This window comes from Cnephaeus nilssonii (assembly GCF_951640355.1).
Source record: "Cnephaeus nilssonii genome assembly, chromosome: 20".
Lineage (NCBI taxonomy): Eukaryota > Metazoa > Chordata > Mammalia > Chiroptera > Vespertilionidae > Cnephaeus > Cnephaeus nilssonii.
Genome location: NC_137091.1, coordinates 22,862,153 through 22,883,326, shown reverse-complemented (window position 1 = coordinate 22,883,326; position 21,174 = coordinate 22,862,153). Strand labels below are relative to the sequence as shown.

At 42.7% G+C, this 21,174-nt stretch overlaps 1 protein-coding gene across 2 annotated transcripts in view; it reads left to right on the top strand.

Annotated features, from left to right (window-relative positions):
- The window catches only part of ADAMTS18 (ADAM metallopeptidase with thrombospondin type 1 motif 18), a gene marked incomplete at its 5' end in the record, with an annotated part of 127,341 nt that overhangs the window by 86,862 nt on the left and 19,305 nt on the right, over positions 1-21,174 (top strand). For both annotated transcript variants that reach the window (XM_079799354.1, XM_079799353.1), the window contains 4 exons: positions 5,684-5,856; positions 8,891-9,021; positions 9,742-9,865; positions 10,561-10,805. In XM_079799354.1, coding sequence (XP_079655480.1) covers positions 5,684-5,856; positions 8,891-9,021; positions 9,742-9,865; positions 10,561-10,805 — 673 coding nt within the window. The remainder of the gene's footprint in view (positions 1-5,683; positions 5,857-8,890; positions 9,022-9,741; positions 9,866-10,560; positions 10,806-21,174) is intronic.

Here is a 21,174-nt window from a genome sequence, read left to right as displayed (position 1 = left end):
GGGGGGGGAGCGCGTGTCTCTCAAAGTGATGAATTGGAGAAAGTATGCTGATTTTTGCCTCGCAGGAATGTACATCAACACGTGTTGACAGATCTGTCTGACTTTTCAAGAGAAACCAGAAATCTAAAAAAAATGTGTGTGAAATTTCCCAATTTCTAAAATATCGACGACAAATTCAATTTTCTTAAAAAACAAACAAACAAACAAAAAAACCCCACACACATGATGAGGACTAATCAAAATGTCCGTGGATTAAAATTGGCTCGTGATCATCTGTGGGCACCCTCTGGTCTGGTACTGGGATTCTGAACTAGTTTGTGCTGTGTGGAAAAGGGGGTTTAATGCTACTTTTACTCTAATTCCCACAGGAAACATGCATGTTTCCTGATTGACATGGTTCTGTAGAAAGAGCCCAGGTTCAGGAGACAGAATGATATGACCCCAAATGTCTGGCCTTCCATTTATTCGCGGCGTGGCTTTGGGAAGGTCACATGAGCTGTGAGCTTGGGCCTAGCTCTATAGAATGGAGATGATAATACCTCTAAAGGTTTGGGGAGGATTAAAAATTGCATCTGACACACCAAGGAGCATCTAATGCAGTGGTTCTCAACCTTTCTAATGCCGCGACCCTTTAATACAGTTCCTCATGTTGTAGTGACCCCCAACCATAAAATTATTTTCGTTGCTACTCCATAACTGTAATTTTGCTACTGTTAATGAATCGTAATGTAAATATCTGTGTTTTCCGATGGTCTTAGGCTCTACAGCAGCGGTTCTCAACCTGTGGGTCGCGACCATCGGAAAACACAGATATTTACAGTACGATTCATTAACAGTAGCAAAATTATAGTTATGAAGTAGCAACGAAAATAATTTTATGGTTGGGGGGTCACCACAGCATGAGGAACTGTAGTAAAGGGTCACGGCATTAGGAAGGTTGAGAACCTCTAAAATGGGCATTCGGCAAAGGTTCTGGGGTCCATGTGGTTTTCCTCATTTCATTTAAAAGCTCCCTAGGAACACAGGGCAACCGAGGGCCAGCCCTCAGAAGCAGTGGGGAGAGGCCTGACTAATGAAACTGGCCTTGGGAGGATGCTGCGGAGTAAGGGGAAGTGACGGGATGTTGGAAAATCGAGGCGTCGGTCCGTACAACATAACCTGAGTGGTGGCATAGCCTGGGGCATGCGAACACAGACTCAGTCCCCATCGCCTGGGTTTGCCTTGTGGCCCACCGCCTCCTAGGGCTGTGGCCATGGACCACGGCCTCTCCCACTCTAGGTCCCTCACTTGTAAAGTGGGGTCAAGATGATGCCTTCATCACCTGGGTTCATATTTGCAAAGTGCTCTTTAAAAGTGCCTGGCAGGTTGTAAATATTGCAGGAATGCTTGGTAGGTTGAGAACTAAAATAGATAATGGGACGAAAGCCCAAGCAAATTTTTAAAGAGACAAGTGATACTTTATGTTAGTGAGCAGGCTGAGCTGGACCAAAAGGTCATTTTGTTCCAAAATACCAGGGAGGGTTGGGCCATACATTAACCATGGCTTGCTAGGCACGCGTTGGGCTATCTCAGGCTAACGTAGGATTTCTCAACGTCAGCACCATTGACAGTTGATTTTAATTTTTTCAACTTATTGATTTTTAGAGAGAGAAGGAGGAGAAAGAGAGAGAGAGAGACAGAGAGAGATCAAGTTGTTGTTCTATGTATTTAGACATTCATGGGTTGATTCTTGTATGTGCCCTGACCAAGGATTAAACCCACCACCTTGGCACATCAAGACAACACTCTCACCAACTGAGCTACTCGGCCGGGGCACTGTTGACATTTTAAGCTGGGTAATTATTTTGCTGAGGGAGTTGGCCCTGTACATGGCAGGATGTTTAGCAGCATCCCTAGCCTTTCCCCTCCCCCCACCCCTCCCTTCAGTCTCCAAGTTATGACAACCACAAATGTCTCCAGACCTTGCCAAATGTCCTGTAGGGGCAGAGTCATCCCCAGCTGAGACCGACTGCCCTAATCAGACCCAGTAACTGTGTGTAATGGTAGGGAGGTTTGTGATACATGTACAATTTATATCAGGTTATTAAAACCACTCTTGTCTATTTTGAACACAGCCTGTGTCTTGGATAGGATTGTTAAAATTCATCATATTTTCATTTTTGCAACATATTTCATGGATCTGGTTTTCATACTTCACTACATTTTACAATCTCAATTTTTTTTTCCCCCAAGAAAGAAATCGATTGCCTAATTTAATAGCCCTGCTGGTAAAGTGCAAGAATGACGCCCCTGAGATTTAAAGGAAACCTCTCCCATATCTGCGGGATTGAGAGCTCTCATTATAATAGGGCATTGTTCGTGGAAATAACCTATCACAATTTTAGAGATGCCTAATAGAAGAATTAATCACTAAAGTAGTTCCACTTGGTGCAGTTTTAAGTTTAAACAAGTCTAATCAGGGTACTGTTTGCTTTCCTTAAGTTCGAAGTCACGAATGAAACAAGCTAGTGGTCGGCTATCGCAAGACCATTGAGTTAGATGTTCTCTGTTCCTATTTCCCTGGGTTGTAGTACAGCTGCTTTTTCCTCCCCACTGCAGGTTCCTTTCTTCCTTCAGTTCAAACATTCGGTCTGTTCCCATCACTCAGCCTGACCATTTTTATTTTTTTCATGTAGAGGCAATGCGAGCTTTTTATTTCACACCGTGATGGTTTTCCCAGAACACATTTTTGTTTCATAAAAAGTGAGTTATTCCTGGCCAATTCAGGGATGCATTTCAGCTTCCCAAGAGTTGACAGGTTATCTGGTCCCGGAATGGCCAGTCCCAGGTACATGTGGCCCTTTTTAATTCCTCCGTGAGTTGCAACCTGTTGTCTAATCCAGTTATTTTATAAGTAGGGTGGCAGAGGGTCCCATTCACAGCACCAATTCTTGCCCACGTCACCAAGCTGGTCATGTTAGAGTGGGTCCAAGAGCCCACCGTCTTAATCCTTTGACATTTTTCCTGGGTCCCTGGCTATTAAATTATTACACTTACGGGAGCCTAGTAAAACTCCTATAAACTGTTTAAGAAAACGGTGAAAAGTAAACCCATTAAGGCATTTCTAGAACTTTTCCCTAAAATGTGAGTCTATGTGAGAAAGAATAATACACCACTAGGTTCATAGCTTCAGAATAATAATTGAATCCAACCTCTGGCTCTTTTCCCGACTGGTAATTTCCAGGCCCAGCTGATGATCGGAATCACCAAGTGTGCTTTAAAAAACGGGGTTTGGCTCTTCCCCGCCATATATTCTTAGGGAAAATGTCTGGGAGGGCCCAGGAGTATGACTGCGTATTTAGCAGGGCTCCCTCCATGGTTCTAAGATCAGCCAGCCAACATGATAGCCATTCACAGGGAGGACTTGACAAATGATGCAGAAGCAAATTATGGGTAAACTTTATAACAGTCTAATATAAACACAAAATCATGTGCCTAGACATTTGTTTTCTCACTTTCTACATTTTTTTTTAAATCTTAAGTCATTATACCGAGGGATGCCACCGTTGAATTTTCTGTTAATTTATCCTAACACTCATGTTCATAGCTGCAGAAAAAATGTACCTGTATTGGAAGATTTGATGGAAAAGTCCAAATGCTTGCCAGTCATTAAAAGTGGAAAGCATTTTCAAATAGTTATGATTTGTGCAAACTGGGCCCTAGACTGTGTCCTAAATTCTGTCCAAATGTTGTCTCAGTTCATTGTCACAATTGCCCCCACTTTACAGATTAGAATAAAATTGCCTAACGATAAGCTGGGAGGAGGCAGAGGATATTTCCGTGCAGATCTGCAGCATTAGAAAAGGCCAGCTCCCCAACCACTGTGCGTTACTCTCTTCCTCCCCCTGCCCGGGCCCTACTGCCTAACACAGGGAAGCGCAGGCAGAGGGCAGTGGGCAGAGACTCCGGGAGAGCCGGGAGATAAGAGGTTTAGCTTCGCTTTCTTGTAGCCGTGTGACCTTTAGGCAAGTTTAAATGAGGAGATGGCTATGTGAGCTTTGAGGTCTTTTCTCTGTTATCGTTTCAGCGCTGAAAAAGGAGCACATGTGGTCCTCCTTCACTTGCTTGCATTTAAGTCGTCTAAATGAAGGTTATTTGTAAAATCTCAGACAGAGAGTCTTACACTGGGAAAGCCTGGCATACGCTCTCTAAAGATGACCAGCAATAGGAAGACGGTCAGATGTGGCACTTTAAAGTTTTGCTCAATGCTTTTTAGGTAATGATTTAAGAAGTCCTCGGGGATTTGATCTAGCCCAGTGACTGCTGGATGTTTAAGTAGTTACTCCAGAATGTTTTGAAATAGCAGAAAAATCTCATTCTGGCAGCGTGACACTTCCCGTTTCTGCTGAATCCATTTTAGCATGCAGTTATAGGAGGACTTGATAAAATATGCTGAAGCAAATCCAGGGTGTTTTATAGCATTCTTGTGCTTCCTAAAGAGACAAGGAATTTTAATCACATCAGTTTATTAACCTGGAGCCTTCTTTCATGTTACATGTTTGCATTGAGCTTTGGGTGTGAGACGATCCATCCTTGGGTTTTAGCCTTTGGAGAAAACCGCCAAAAAAAATAGTGGGACTGAAAAGAAGCAATTGCTCTGTGCCCGGACTAAGCTGGACAAGATGCTAGTGGTGATTTTCAGTGTGGTTTGTGCTCTCTTTTCCTTTATTTTGCTTTCTGATGTTTTGCGGCCTGCCTACCAAGATCTCAAAGAGTTTGCCATTAGATCCTAATTATTTATGTTCTGATGGGATTCCCTACTCTTGAAACCCATTTCCCATCGTGCTTGGCAGGAAAAGAGTAGGCCACCTGCAAAGTTAAAAAGTGATTGTGCAGATGAAAACGAGGGAATGTTTTGCCTTGGAGCTTAGGAACAATTAGAATAAAACACACAAGAGTCAGACAGTAATCAAAGTATCAGCCCAATGACTGACAAAGCTGGACTGGAAAGCATGGCAGATGGGGCTTTCTGCTCTGTCTCCCCAGGGTCCTGAATTTGTACGCAGCAGCAGGTGCCGGATGGCCTGTGGGAAGATGATGAGTGTTTAGAAATGGGAGAGAAGCTGGCGAGTTGCTTGGGTTCTCATTTGAAGAGCTTTGATATCAACATAGGGTGTGTGTGTGCCTGTGTGAGTGTGTGTGTGTGTGTGTGTGTGTGTGTGTGTGTGTGTGTGTAGTGCACATCTACGTTAATAAGAACATTGAGGTGCGTTTATAGATTTCCTAACATATAAGGTGATATAGGATGAGTGTCAAAATATGTTTTCATCAGTTTTTAAGGAAATTGCCAGTATGTAAAAATTGGATCAGAAATGGCAAATCAGTTTGATCTAACCTGCCAGTTCCAATTGATGAGCAGTGGTAGTGGCTACCTTGAGGGCTGTGTTTAAGGGGGATTTTAAGGACATGTCAGGCTCTGCAAAAAAAAAAAAAGACCAAAAAAAAGGTCTTTGATTGATTAGTTATGTCTGCCATGGATACAAGAAGGGATGTGACAAGTTGTATGCTACCTACTTCCGTTCTCATAATAGACTATATATGCAGGGACAACACTCATCTGGATTGTTCCTCTGTATAGTACTCTCTGTGACGAATAGTGAGCCCTTTGACTGCCATCATTCAAGTTCTTTACTCTTATTTTTAGGCCTCAGTATGGTGGCAAGTTCTGTCCAGGCTCTGGCCGCATTTATCAGCTGTGCAACATTAACCCTTGCCATGAGAATAGCTTGGATTTTCGAGCCCAGCAGTGTGCAGAGTATAACAGCAAACCTTTCCGGGGATGGTTCTACCAGTGGAAACCCTATACAAAAGTGCAAGGTAATTTGGTCTGTATGACCCTCAAATAAATATGTCTCTACATGGATGGTAATGGGAATGAACAGCTCAGAAGAAATTGCTGCCTGTATGAACGAGTTTCAATTTTTATCTTTTGTTCCCCAGACCCATCCTGGCTCATGTGTTTTATTCAGTTCCATAGGTTTTGTTTATTTTTCCACACTTCTTTATTTCACAAGACACCCCTTGTCTCCCACATCTGTAAGCCAAAGTATTCATGTGTTTGGAATGCACTTATATTTCCAAACTTACCTTTGACATTTCAGCAATTAAGTCTCCCAGGGATGTTAATTGAAATTGGTATGAATTATCCAGACTAAAAACTCGTGAAACCATATATGCCCCATGGAGACACCATACTCAGTAACTGACATGTTCGATGATTACAAGCATAGGAAGGCATATTTGCAGAGTATGTACACACACACACACACACACACACACACACACACAAAAAAAAATATCTCCAAACTAAGTTCTTAGTACTTATTATAACTTAAAGTAATGGCATGTATTGTACTTTGAAATTAATTTGTTTTTTATTCTGGCTAAGCATCAAAACATTTATTTTAGTTCTAATATGCAAATTTAATGTGCTTTCCGTTACCTGTACAGAATAAGCTGTCACTGTTCTAGTTATTTCTTTTTCATTATTTCCATTCACTTGACTTATTAGAACTCATCCATGCTCCCTTGATGATGCTTACGGCCTGGCAGACACCCTGCCCAATGCCGAGGAAACTACATTGAGTAAAACAGAGACCCCAGCCTTGGGATCTCAAATCCCAGTGGAGGGAGACAGGAAAGTAAAGGCCTCTTGTCCCTTCCTCTTCTCCTTTTAAATGTAGACCATCCTTTTTTTTGTTGTTGTTGTTGTTGTTAATCCTCACCTGAGGATATTTTCCCATTGATTTTTAGAGAAAGTGGAAGAGAGGGGGAGAGAGAGAAAAACATTGATGTGAGAGAGACACATTGATTGGTTGCCTCCAGCATATGCCTCAACCAGGGCCAGGGATCAACCCTGCCCTTGACCAGAATCAAACCCAGGACCATTCAGTCCTTGGCCCAACACTCTATCCACTGAGCCAAACCAGTGAGGGCAATGTTGACATCCTTGTCTTACAGTAGTGAGCTTTTTTCCTTCTTCTGTATTTCTAATGGACTAATTTATAAGTTGCTCAGGAACCTGTGCTGGAAAAATTGAGCTTTTTAGATTGTGTTAATTTCAGCTCCTGAATCTCAAATGCAAAAGTTAGTAGGCATTAAATAAAACTGCTATTTAAAAAAACACACAAAAAAAAACCTGGCCCTAGCCAGTTTAGCTCAGTGGATAGAGTGTTGGCCTGCAGACTGAATGGTCCCAGGTTCAATTCCAGTCAAGGGCACATGCCTGGGTTTCAATCTTAATCTCCAGTAGGGGGCGTACAGGAGACAGCCAATCAATGATTCTTTCTCATCATTGATGTTTCTATCGCTCTTTCCCTCTCCCTTCCTCTCTGAAATCAATAAAAATATTATTTTTAAAAAAACTAGGTAGGAGAAAAAAAGTTAATCCATCCACACATCTGCATATTTGGAACATAATAATTGAACTTCTTTCTCATTTTTGGCTTTGTCCTTTATTGAGAGATTTTTATGAAGCACAACTGTTTGCAAATTGTTTACACATTTGTTGTAAGATGTTGTCAGGGATATCACACAGTGCTGCCTACGTCAGGTCTCGTGAGAAATGTCATCTGCAGATCCTGGACTAGAACAACTCTTTCTATTTGAGAATTTAGCATAATAATTTCTTTCTGATAACAAGAGCTCTATAAGTATAATGCTTTCATCTTTTGCCTGTGATATCCAAAATCTCAGTAACTTAATGGTCAATCAAACTTATTTTTTAAGTTCAGTTTATTTGATTCTTCTTCCTTTTCATGATATGATACTTCTCTGTATGTTTTATGAACATTATTGACATACTAGAGGCCCGGTGCATGAATTTGTGCATGGGTGGGTTCCATCTCTGGCCCCCTGGTCGAACTCCAAATCAAGAGGACAATTTGCATATTAGCCTTTTATTATATAGGATGTCTTTTTACAGAAATGCCTAAATTTTTTTCTCTTAGTTGATTGAATAAATATCTAAAGTAAGTCATGTCCTAAATCTCAGGTCAGCGAACTATGGCCTGTGGGCCAAGTCTGAGCTGCCTTTTTATGAAAATTATAAAGTTTTATTGGTGAAGGACAAATATCATGATTTCACTTACATGTGGAATCTAAAAACACAAAATAAATGAACAAACAAAACAGAAATAGACTCACAGATACGGAGAACAGACTGATAGTTGCTAGAGGGGAGAGGGGGTGGGAGACTGAGTGAAACGGTATTAAGAAGCACAGAGTTGTAGTTACAAAGTAGTCATGGGGATATAAAGTACAGCACGGGGAATATAGTCCATAATATAGCGGTAACTATGTATGTTGCCAGGTGGATACTTGAATTATTGGAGGGATCACTTTGTAAATTATATAATTGTTTAGCCACTGTGGTGTATACCTGAAACTAATATAAAATATTATTGAATGTCAACTGTCATTGAAAAATAAAATTTTAAAAATAAATATAAAGATTTATTGGAACTTTAAACACTCCTTCATTTATACATTATCAATGGCAGACGATAGGGCCTAGGAGGCCTCAAATATTTACTATCCAAGCAGAGTAACTACACAATCCACGTGTGTATTGTACTATTACTAAGGATTGGAAAAAATAAAATTCTTATATATTGATGTTAAAGCAACTTTTATATGGATTACTAACTGGCATTTGTATTTTTTAAAGCCACATACATAAGCACACGGGCACCAACATGCACACACACACATACACACAAACCTGTGAGTAACATTTTCCATTTTGATCATGCTAGCCTTTTAAATAAATTTAATTCATCCTTTTGGAGGGCATGTCATTGTCCTATCATTTCCTCTTGACCGTGTCCTATCTTGATCTCTTTGCTTCTAGAGGAAGACCGGTGTAGACTGTACTGCAAGGCTGAGAACTTTGAGTTTTTTTTCGCAATGTCCAGCAAGGTGAAAGACGGAACTCCTTGCTCCTCAAACAAAAATGATGTTTGTATTGATGGGATCTGTGAAGTAAGAGAACCTTTCTGCTTTGGGATGTCTGGTCGTGTTTGTGTTTCCTCATACCAAATGGCCAATGGGAGAAGTGTGGCGAGAGAGTCTGTCTGCAGAAAAGCAGGTGGCATAGGGTTAAGGGGCAACATGAACCCTATGACATAGCCTCCTGTACGTAGTAGCTGTAAAAATTAAATAAGAATGTAAAATTTTATTGCGTATTCACTAAATACATTCACTATGTGATTAGAACCTCACAAATGTGTTTGAAATAGTACTACTATTTATTTCTAATAGTTTTCTTTTATTTGGGTGCCCACTTTCTCTTTTAATTTGATTGTGAGATTGTTGATCTCTTCAGGGTGTGTGTGTGTGTGTGTGTGTGTGTGTGTGTGTGTGTGTGTGTGTGTGTGTGTTTTGTCCAGCATTTTTAGGTTTCAGTAGTAGAGCTGGCTCACCTGTCATTGGTAGCCATGGTAACTTTTTATTCTGATTTTACAGATGACGAGTCTAAGCCTAGGTAAGTTATATGACTGCCTGGGCATAAATCTAGTCACGAATGGCAGGGAAAGGATTTGAACTCCGAGTCAGTCAAACGTGACAGTGTGCTTTTCATCGTAAAGCTGAACCTCCCTCCTAAGGTTCTGCAAATACAGGAAACCGTGGACCGCTTGCTTATTCTTAGGCACTGGCTTCTCTGACCTTTGATTTTTCTCCCTCTTTGCCTTCTTGTCACAGCCAGTGGGATGCGATCACGAACTTGGCTCTAAAGCAGTTTCTGATGCCTGTGGTGTTTGCAAAGGTGATAATTCGACCTGCAAGTTTTATAAAGGCCTGTACCTCAACCAGCATAAAGCAAACGGTAAGAGACGCTGCTGCTCCGTTGCTGTCACTGGTGGGACGCACCTTCTGCTACTGAACAAGTTCAAGTGATGCTAGATGTGGTCGAGCCTTTATCTGGCTCGCCTGGCGCAGGGCAGATGATGGCTTTGACACTTCTGCAAGAGCTAGGGAGGACAGGTGGGAATTTTAACGTGAAGGGTTTTAGCAACACACACACATCTCAGATGTGTTAAAACAAATGCCCTCCTACTTGGCAGTCTGAATATGCTGATCAGGCTGTCCTATGCCCCGCATTCATTCGTTAAGTAGAGAACTTATTGTGAAACTTAGATAATACCCCCTCACAATGTTAGATGAATATTTGAAGCGATTATCTAAATGTCTCCAGTAAGATTAAACTCGGAGCCCTGTTTTCTGCATATCACTGTGAGAGTACACGACTCTCACTTTCTCGTAGGGAGATGAAAAATAAATCGCACCCTTGAGTTCCGTGGCCTTGCACAGTACCTTCAGTCCTCACACAGCTGCTTGGGACAGCCACATACATTTCTCTCTCCTGGGCCCCTACCACTGGGAAAATGAAATTACCCATCACTCCCACTTCATAAGAGTAGAAATGAATGTCAGTGGATGATTCAAAAACCTCCCTCTACTGTCTGAGCCTTTCTAGCCTCCTCCCGGGGAAAACAGAAATGCTCTATTCTTCCCACTTAGAATATTACCCGGTGGTCGTCATCCCAGCGGGAGCCCGAAGCATCGAAGTCCAGGAGCTGCAGATGTCCTCCAGTTACCTCGCTGTCCGGAGCCTCCATCAAAAGTACTACCTGACGGGGAGCTGGAGCATCGACTGGCCCGGGGAGTTCCTCTTCTCCGGGACCGTGTTTGAGTACCAGCGCCCCTTCAACCGCCCAGAACGTCTGTACGCGCCAGGACCCACGAATGAGACGCTGGTCTTTGAAGTAAGCTGCTTCTGTTCATTCAGGTCCCAGTGTCTCCTGCTAAGTGGGTAGTGATGATCCCAGCTTGAACGAACTCAGAGAGCCCCAGTCCTTCTAGTCCACGTCTCCTGACAGGCTCGATTTCAGAGTGCAAAGGGGATGAGGCAGCAACTCCATTCAGGGGGGAAAGGGCAGGGATCCAGTGGGTCCCCAAGAGAATGTGTGAGTTTCACATTTAGACGCCAGCCTCTCACTGTGGCACGCGGCTGACCCGAATGCTGAGGAGTACGTAGAGGAGGAGTGCTTTGTACATCGTTCCAGTGTGTCTGTGTCTGCCATTTGGGTAGTCCATTGCTGCAATTCCCCGCATAGGTCAGCTGGCCCAGGGGGCAGAGTGATGGAGCAGAAAGGACAATGGCTTGAGCGCCAAGAAAGTTTTAATCACAGCAAGCCACCTTACTTTTGTAGGCTGTCATTTTCTTAGCGGTAAGAAAACGAATGAATGGCTAATGTAATGAAAACAGCCAGCGTATCTGCAAATGGCTCTGCGGACTGTTACCACGTGTACATTTTCTTTGGTCCTCATAACGTTCAGTGTATAAGCCGGGGCTGGTCATTTGCTTCCAGAGACAAGTGATGTGCTTCGGGTTGGGTGGAATCACACTGGCCCCCACGTACTGAGGCCTTACATAACCAGGCACTCACGTTAGTCATTTCGAGCTTCAGTCTCTCACCCACAAAATTGGGATAGAAAACCTACCTCACCGATGTGCCAGAAAAATAAGCAATGGAGTGTGAAGAAAGCTTAAAAGATTTGCCTAACTCACACAGCGAGGGAAAAAGCCGAGTTGAACTGTAGCCCAAATCTTTCCCATCAAGGGGGATGATACTGCTCTTCTCAATTAAAGGAAACAGTAGCTTAATTCAATAATTATAATAATTATAATTATACTAATAATTATTGTTATTAAAGGCATTAGCCTTAAACATTTACTAAGGAAAATGAGTAGAAGACAGTTTTAAAAAATGACCTACTGAAACTCTGGATTCTAAGTCAGATATTGTACACGTAGTATGGTTGAAAGTACAGACTCTTCTTTTTTTTTAATCCAAGGATATTTTTCCATTGATCTTTTAGAGAGAGTGGGAGAGAGAGGAAAAGACAAAGAGGAATATCGATGTGAGAGAAACACATCAGTTAGTTGCCTCCTGCATGTGCCCTGACCAGGGCCCTGCCAGGGGAGGAGTCTGCAACCAAGTACGTGCCCCCGACCCGAATCGAACCAGTGACCCTTTGGTCTGCAGGCCAACGCTCTATCCACTGAGCCAAACCGGCTAGGGAGAAAGTACAGACTCAACTAGCTATAAACTTCGGCAAGCTTCTTAATCTCTGTGTCACTAATACCCACATCTGAAATATGGGCAAGCAATACTAGCTAACTATTAGGGCTAGTGTGAGGATAATTTAAGACAAGTCCAATGCTTACAGCGTCCTTGGCACATAATACTTGTAACCATGATCATCATTTTGCCCTCTGAGCGTATCGCACATATATTTTTAAAATCTAAACCTCAGACCATGGTTAGCCAACTGCTGACCATAAGTCAAATCCAGGTCCCAGATCTGTATAGTAAAACAAAATGGATCAATACTTTAATATAAGGTGATTTCCTATTTTTAAAGATACAGATTTTTGACATCTCTTTAAAAAAAGAACTTCTGGCCCCAGTAAGTACAGCATTTGAGTTTGCAGTCTAGGCCCTTGATCTTGACCATGAGTTAACCTACACTGTCTTATGAATTTGAGGTACCAGGTCCTATCACCTCTGTCTGTGTGATAGAAGGTCCCTCAGAGATCTCACAACAATAAGTCTGAGAGAAGCCATCAGCACAGGATACTCTTCCAACCCCCTCAGGTCTTTCAGAGGATAAGATAGGAACCCCAAATCAAACTGGACTAAAGTTAGGGTGGCGGGAGCTCAACAGTGAATCCAGCCCCTGAAATTGCACTTTCATTAAACCTAAGGCACCAGGGATTGAACTCTCTGATGAAGGATTTCTGGATTTTTTTCCCCCAAAATCTTTTTGTTTTAGATGTGTATGTTTGTTCTCTTTCTTTTCGACTCAGCATCTAAGCCGCAAACTTCTTTTTCTTTTCTTTAGAAAGGTATGTTTTCTTTTAGGGGTGGGGTATACTGAGCTTGCAAGGTTTATGTTTTAGAGCAACATGGCTTTATTAGTTTGCCAAGAGGCCTTTGATCCGTCTCTGAGCAAATGTACACACACCAAGGTCTGTGGCTGAAAAATAACGTGGGTCGGGAAGGGGGCGAGGTGCCTCCCACGGCTTCTGCCATGCACGGTCACAAGCATGCGCACGTCGTTCCTCGTGAGAAATGTGTGGTTTACTCCCTCGTGACAAGCAGCCATTCTTTGTTGTTGTTTCTCCAGTTTTGTTCATAAACACAGAGCCGCTCCAGTAGGTGTCGACAGTGCTGTTGGTAATTCTGGGCCTGTTGTTAAACATCTATCATCCGGAGGGAAACCACAACAAAGAGTCAGACAAGAATGATGGAAAGTGCACAGCAGAAGAGCAGAGTTCCTTCTCGCTTTCATCTTCAGAGCCCGGAATATCCCCTGGCACTGTCTGTGTTGATCAAATTAACCAGATAATTGACACATTGTCACTGAATGTTGTACCAGCTTCAAGCTGGGAATTTTTATTTGTGCTTTGCTTGATCTAAGCATAGCTCCATATTTTATTCATCTATATTATTTAGCCCTGACTAAAATTAATTAAACCTTTGGGTTGTTCACTAGGTCCAATTTTTTTTTTCCCAGATGTTTAGGAGCTATTTTTAAGAAATAGAAGGATGACCTCAGTTGGTGATGGAGTGCTCCAAAATTGGTCAGGTCCATCAGTCTATCTGCTTGCAAATACAGGCAGTGCCTTGGGAAGGAGGTGGGGGAGCAACTATAATATAAGGGGAAATATTATGTAGATCTAAATAAAATTATAAGAACATAAAATCTTCCCCAGTTTCATTTGGATATGTATAATATCTTTTTTTAAATATATTTTTATTGATTGCAGAGAGGAAGGGAGAGGGAGAGAGAGATAAAAATATCAATGATGAGAGAGAATCATTGATCAGCTGCCTCCTGTATGCCCCCTACTGGGGATAGAGCCCACAATCCAGGCATATGCCCTGACCGGGAATCGAACCCTGACCTCCTGGTTCAGAGGTCGACACTCAACCACTGAGCCAAGGTGGCTGGGCTATATTTTTTTAAAAATAATTTTTATGACTATATAAATAGAAGTAAGAACTATAATAATATTTCTATTAATACAAAACCATAGTTTTGCTGCAATGGAATAAGGTCACATTTGATTACAAAGCCACACTTTCTGTACTCATTCTACTTACAGAATCAATGAAAGCTTAAATTAATGTCCTAGGAATGTGACCTGTCTGAAAGTAACCTAGAGGGAAACTTACTTGATTGATTGGACATGAATTGCTAGTATTTTTAAAGGAGTTGTGGTTTAATTCAAAACTTGCAAATATGTTATGAGATTAACAAAAATCAAATCCAGTGACCTAGTATTATGTCTATTTTATCTTTTAAAAATATTGGGGTTAATGACTTTAATATTTAAATTATACATTATTCCTCTCAGGAGAACATCAAATTTCAGGCCAGTTTTTGTCATGCAGTCAGGCCTCCCCTAAATCGATATAACACAGTGATTTTAAAAAGTTAAAAATCATAGTAAGCAATAAATTACATTTTCCCAAAGCTAGACTGTATATCAATATCCAAGTGATCCATGGCTGTATTCTTTAAAGGGAGTTCAAGTTGATACGCCTCTCCATACAACTGTGAATTGAACCAGAATGAATACTTTGGGAGCCAAAAATATGTTCACTGCAGTATAAAAATGTTGAATGCATTTTACAATCCTGTGGGATGCTAAAAATCAAAGTGTGGGAACCTACCAAAATTAAAAATGCTGTTCCCTCCACAGAAAGTATAAGTCTGTGAAAGAAAGCACTTTATCTCTCGGCCACTTAAAATACCTGTGTGTTCACTAAGTTCTTCTTACAGTGTAAAAGTCGGCAGGAGGGTGTGTTTACCAAAACACATGAGGATGGCATGTTAAGGACACTGTCCCTATTTTTATCTCATTTATATATATTAATCAGACCCTCCCAATAGCTTAGCTAGTTCCCATCTTCGACTGCCTTGGTGTGTATTGACTTAGGTAGCTACTTGCAAAGTAATTTTCCCCTGCTTACTTCCTCCCTATGTCTGAACAAAATGAGACATTTGTTGGGCGCCTTGAACTAGACATAGGGAATACACAGTGGTTAAGACACAGATCATGTCTCGGGTCTTTAAGGGATGTAAAGAGTGAGTTCCGGTATGTGGATCCCATTCTTTGGAAGCGCATGGGCTGGTGCAGGCAGCATTGTGTGAATAGTTGGCAACATGGGTTACATGCTGCTCTTCCCCGTGTCACTTCAACTATCTGGATCCCAGTTTTCTCATTTGGGAAATAATTTCCCCGAACTCATGCTAAACTGTGCATTCCACTGTACTCCATAGCACTGTTCTTAACAGCCCCTGAAATCCCACATCAGCAGAAGGACTTACTCATCTTTGCAGCATCCAGAGCTGACTTAGTACCTGGGACATTGTAGATACTCAAAAAAATATATTTATTGGATGAAGAGCTTCCAATGATAAAATTCATTTATACATTTAAAAAGTGGAATCTTCTTTCCAAATTGAAAAAATCATACATAGAGACGATAAACAAGTTAAATGACAGGAGAGTTTCTCGGACCAAAGTCAGGAGTGACAGGCCCAGAGACCAGCCTCTTCTTATCCAATTTTTGCTTCTGTCCCAAACCACAGTTGTAATCTCTGAAATGCCCAGACTTCTAAAGGACACATTTAAAAACCACTGGATTTCATCATCTCTTAGGACTAGTCTTAGAACTGGGTTGAGTTGAAAGTAGAGTACAGTGAACAGCATTTAAAGTGTTGACATTTGATCTCCTGAACTGCATTTGAGGAATCAACATGGTTGCTAAAATGCTTGCCTTTCCCAAAGTGAATAGTTTACACAGAAGTTTCTGACCAGTTGGTTCACAATAGACTCCCCCGTCTGAGAGAATAGCAACTTGCCTTCCCAAGGTGGTGGGTTTCCCAGACGCTTTTGCTTACTTCTGATCGTTTTCTAGTGCAAGGAAGGCGGGGTGATGCAATCCTGGGAGTAACTGACTGCTGTCAGTTAGCCCCACAGACAAGGTCTTCTGCTTCTGCTTATGTTTATCTGTCAGAGCTGTGCAGAACGTCTTCATAGGGAAGCTCAGTCTAAATGGAAAACAGACCCTTACTTTTATCGCCCAGTCGTGCGCCCGCCCAGTTTTAAAATGCAGTCTCTCTTCCACACATGCATTCTCCTGGGAACCTTGGCTCTCCATGTGTCCGCCTTTGCAAGAGCTGCATGTCAGCGGACACGATGCTGGAAATTCCTAAGGATAACCGAGGGTTTATATGATTGTCTTAGATCTTAAAAATGTGATGCATTCGTTAAGTCCATCAATCAGCATCTCATTGAGAAATACACCCATGTATGTAAACGAGTTGGAGGAAAAGCGCTCATTTGCAGGGCCCTGTGTTATATTTGTGCATTGCCCCTCGGGGAAAGGCTCCTCGGGCACATGCAGACCCCGCACCAAAAGAAGTCAGTATTGAGCTGGCAGTCTCACACATCCTGGGGCACTGCAGACACAGTTATTATCAACTAGATCATTTCCACATTTTCTGACTCAACTCCTTCCACACAACATGATAAGCCTGGAATAAAGTCTAAGGAATTGCTCATTGAACGAGTTCACTTGTCTGTCACCTGAAAGATTTAAAAGTCAGCTTCTATTTCTATAGTCTTTAGGAGATCATGTATAGACCACCACATTGTTTAGTTCATTGGGTTTGGGAAGACCAAGAAAAACTAAGTATGTTACTTCCACACCCCACATTTTGTGTGCGTGTGTGTGTGTGTGTTGTGTAAGGAATTAAATTTTGAAGTGGTAGAAATGTGAAAAACTGAAGATCAGAGTTGACATTTAAACATGACTTGTTGAAAAATAATCATTTAATCAGCAGTCAACATAGATGTGCTGGGCTTTTGAGTGTTGCTGAAACTTGATTTTTTTTTTTCCATTTTGAGGTAAGATATAGGTCATATAAGGCCACCAACTCTTTTTTTGTTTGTTTGTTTGTTTAAGCACTGTGCAAAGGGCCTGTCTAATATTTAATTTTAGGGGGCCTTGACAATAATAATTAAAAGCACAAACATTCTTTTTTTTTTTATGACTAGCTAAGGTGCCCACTTAGAGATGATACGTTCTTTAGAAGTGACTGAGATGAGCTTTTCTGCTAGCTTTGCCCTCTCTCTCATCCCCACAATCCCACCTCTTTCCTCCCTGCCCCATTTCTTCTTCTCCTACAGTCTTTCTCTTTCCACTTCCTCTCTCTTCCTCATTCTCCATCTGTCTCTGTTTCTGTCTGTCTCTGCTTCTGTCTCACACTCACACACACAAAAACAATGAATGAGTCACATTCTCTATCAAGCTGTCTCGCAGTCAGAGGGTATGAGGAAATTCATCATGAGTGTTTCATTATGAAGTAACTTCATCTCCGTCTGATTAACGCTGATTGGGAGCGACAAGATGACACAGGTTGCTATTCTAAGACTGAAACGTGATCCCCTGTGTTTGTACAGCATTCCTTCTTTTTTTTAAAGTCTTAAAAATAAAAGCTCTCCTTAATGTTAAGGCTTTTCCCCCCCTCTCTGTTAAGTGGCAAAGGGGGTGTTTAACTCTTTGAAACTCCTCAATTAATGGTGTACCGGGGGAGAGTCCTGCAGGGGAATCGGACAGCGGCCTTTGTAATGACAGTAAGTGAGAAATAGGTTAACCACAGGCCAGTTTCAAGGCAGAAAAAGACATCTAAAGAAAATTGCTATAATAAACAACTTCCTCCGCTCTCTGGCGAACGGAGATGATGGAGTGGCGGGGGACCAGGTGGCCGGGCACATACATCAGTGTGCTGACAGTGTGTGAGCCGCGCTGAGGGAGCATTACCTTCTCATTTAGCCCCTTGCCTGCGACCCTGCTGTCTGAGTCCGCCCCGCCCCCAGGGAAAGGAACTGAAATGAATGAAGATGAGCCTCCAGATAAACTCAGTGTAAGGAGATTAGCCAAGGAGCATGGACTGAGTGCAGACACAAAACACAAAAGAGGCAGAGACGTAATGGAGGGTTAATGCAGAACAGATGATCTAAAACTCAGACTCCAGAGGACAATTCAGAGGTGCTTTGGCGATGCCACGTCATTTGTCTAGAGAGTGCCATGTGCTCTTAGAAGTGCAGGCTTCAGTTCATTCACGGCAAATACTTCTGTGACGGGTGGGAGGACACTCTTTCTCTTCACTAAACCCAAAGGAATCTTGATGAGTTGAATTAGGACTGTAGTCGGGGTTCAATGTGTCAACCGCACCTTTGAAGCTGCCTAACAGATGCGTTTGCAAGTCCCCATCAGCGTCTCTGCGTTGCTGTCTCTTGTCAAATCCAGCTCACTCACACTTAATAGCAATGATGATACCGGTCGTGCTCCTCCGGCTTTGAAGCACACAAGGAGGCAAAGACAGCTGGCTGGCTTTTCCCATCACTGGGGCTTCCAAAAACCACAGGAACATACACAAACATGAATCCACACCACGGAAACGTCCCTTCCGGAGCATGAGTCCACATGGGACGGGTGGTGCCGTCCGTGACTTATCAGGAGGGGCCAATCTATAACATGTATTGTGTTTCAGTGGCTAAAACATCAGTTAAGTAACATATCTAAATAAACACAGGGGAACATGAATTTAGGAGATTAAAAATCATGGATGCTTAAGTCAGACATTAGCATGTTCACGAAATAAAATGTCCTGGGTTGGAACCCAGTAGCACTATGTAAGTAGTACAGCATGCTCTTGAATCCCACTGATAAGATCTTTCCAACAGTTGGTACAGTTTTTAGAATTTTGTTAGAATCCTGGACACGAGCTTTCATAGCAGGGGAGGCAGTGTCGTGAGAGTTAAGATGCTGAGTTTTGGAGTCAGGGATATTAGAGATCGGGGTCCTGTGCTTCTGTTTACTAGCTTCGTGATCCTGTGGATTGGCTTATTGGTTTATTCCTCGACCGAAGTGGAGTCTTAATAGCACTGTCCTTTCCGCATAACCTTAACAACTTTAAATGAGATAACGCATGCGCAGTGCTTTGTCTGGCGCACAATAAGTGCTGCTATTGGTGTTTTGTAAACAACCTATTCTAATAAAAGGGTAATATGCTAATTAGACCGGACATCTTCCATCTGTCCTTCCAGACAAAGCCATGGTGGCAGGGCCCAGGCAGAGGCAGTTAGGGGCGATCAGGACAGCAGGGGAGGGCAGTGAGGGGGTGATCAGGCTGGCAGGGGAGCAGTTAGGGGCAATCAGGCAGGCAGGCAGAGGGTTTAGGGGTGATCAGGCAGGCAGGCAGGCGAGCGGTTAGGAGCCAGCAGTTCCAGATTGCGAGAGGGATCCCCGGCAGTCAGACATCCCCCAAGGGGTCCCAGATTGAAGAGGGTGCAGGCCGGGCTGAGGGACCCCTGCTCCTGTGCACGAATTTCATGCACTGGGCCTCTAGTCAAATATATTACTGAAGACAAGAAGCAAGCTTTCTAGCATGCATTCAATAAAAATCCAGTCTTTCCAGCCTAGGCATAACTGGTGATTTCCATGGGAGGATGAGAACAACCCCTCTCTCTCTCCCTTTTTTTTAAGGCCTAAATAATGCAACAAATACAAAGCTGGTTGAAGTCATTTGTAGTTTTAACACTAAAAATTAAACATGGGAGCAAAAGAAAGAAGGCTGTTTACCAAGATTACTCAATGTGTCCTTTGTTTCAGCTGTGTGCGCCCGAAGCAGGAGCGGCCCCCCCCTCCTCCCGAGGGCAGTTGGTAGCGTCCAGCCCCCGTCTGTGGTTTTCCAACCTAAGAAGCTGTAAATTTTATAACCCTGCACCCTGTGGTCAGAGCTGCTGAGTGTTGTGTCTGAAGTCAGGTGGTTCGTGTGTTCAAGGTAGACATTAAACAGCTCTGCTGAGGACCTGGAAGCGTTTAAGGAGGTTGCTTGCCAGCTGTAAATTAGAGACCCAATGCCAGTTGGCTGGAAAATTCTCTGGACTAAGACCAGTTAAGTAGACAGAATCGCCGGCGGTCTTTCCAAATCTGTGCATTGAGCCGCGCGGCATTCCCATCTGACATGCAGCGCGGGGTGGCCGGGAACAGCGCTACTGTGATGCCGGGACGGAGATGGGGAGGGCATGTGGCATTCCCGGGACCTGCAGGGCGTTCGTCTTCTCCGCTGGTGCTGAGAAGAGTTATGGACTGCTCCTGACAAGGTCATTGACAATGTTTTAAAATAGATGCGAGGGGTGGGAATTATTTTCAAATTATGCATTGCCCCAGCTGTGTTCCTCAGCATTCACAGAAGCAGTTCGAGTCCCAGCTGTGTGGTTATCACACAGCACCCCAAAGTCCTCCCACATCCCAGATTCTGGCAGGACCATCTGTGTCAAGATGACGGTCATGGTCATCCAGAGGTATGTAGGTAGGAACAAACCACCAAGACCATAGAGGGGGCTATCGTCTCCATCTAGGAAGAGCAGGTGCAGTCATCGTTAGACCACAGGGCCATTTGAAATGTGGAAACTTTTACATTGTGCCTTAAGACTGCTGCAGGTGAGAAAACCTCCACCTTGAGGTTGGATGGAGCAGGCTTCATGGATGTGGAATCCGCAAAGCCACGCGGGACCTCATGCTCAGACGGGCCCTATGTTTGGTTTCATGCTTGGCTGTCACCAACTTGAAATTCTTAATAATTTTTTAAAGTCCAGGCTTTTTGAGAATCTCTATTCTATTAGCCAGATGGGCAGTCTGTTTCCAAAGGAGATGGGAAAACTAGGAAAAAGGCAGAGATAAGACTACAGCTGTGTAGTCTGTTCCTCATCACCTTTCTCCTCAATACAAGATAAAGAAAAGGGCAGAGATATGCCTTCATCCTCAAGAAGCAAATAGTATGTTAAATTGCCAAAGGCTCGTCTTTTATATATATTTGGTCTTGGCATCTATTTGTTTAATTACTATTTTTAAGAGGTTTCTAGGAGGGGTTGCTACAATAAATTCTTAAGTCATCATTCTGCTAGTTCATACAAATATTGTCTCTGAGCGTACGTGATCACACATACAGCTGTCTGTGAATGTATAGCTGTGTAGACATTAC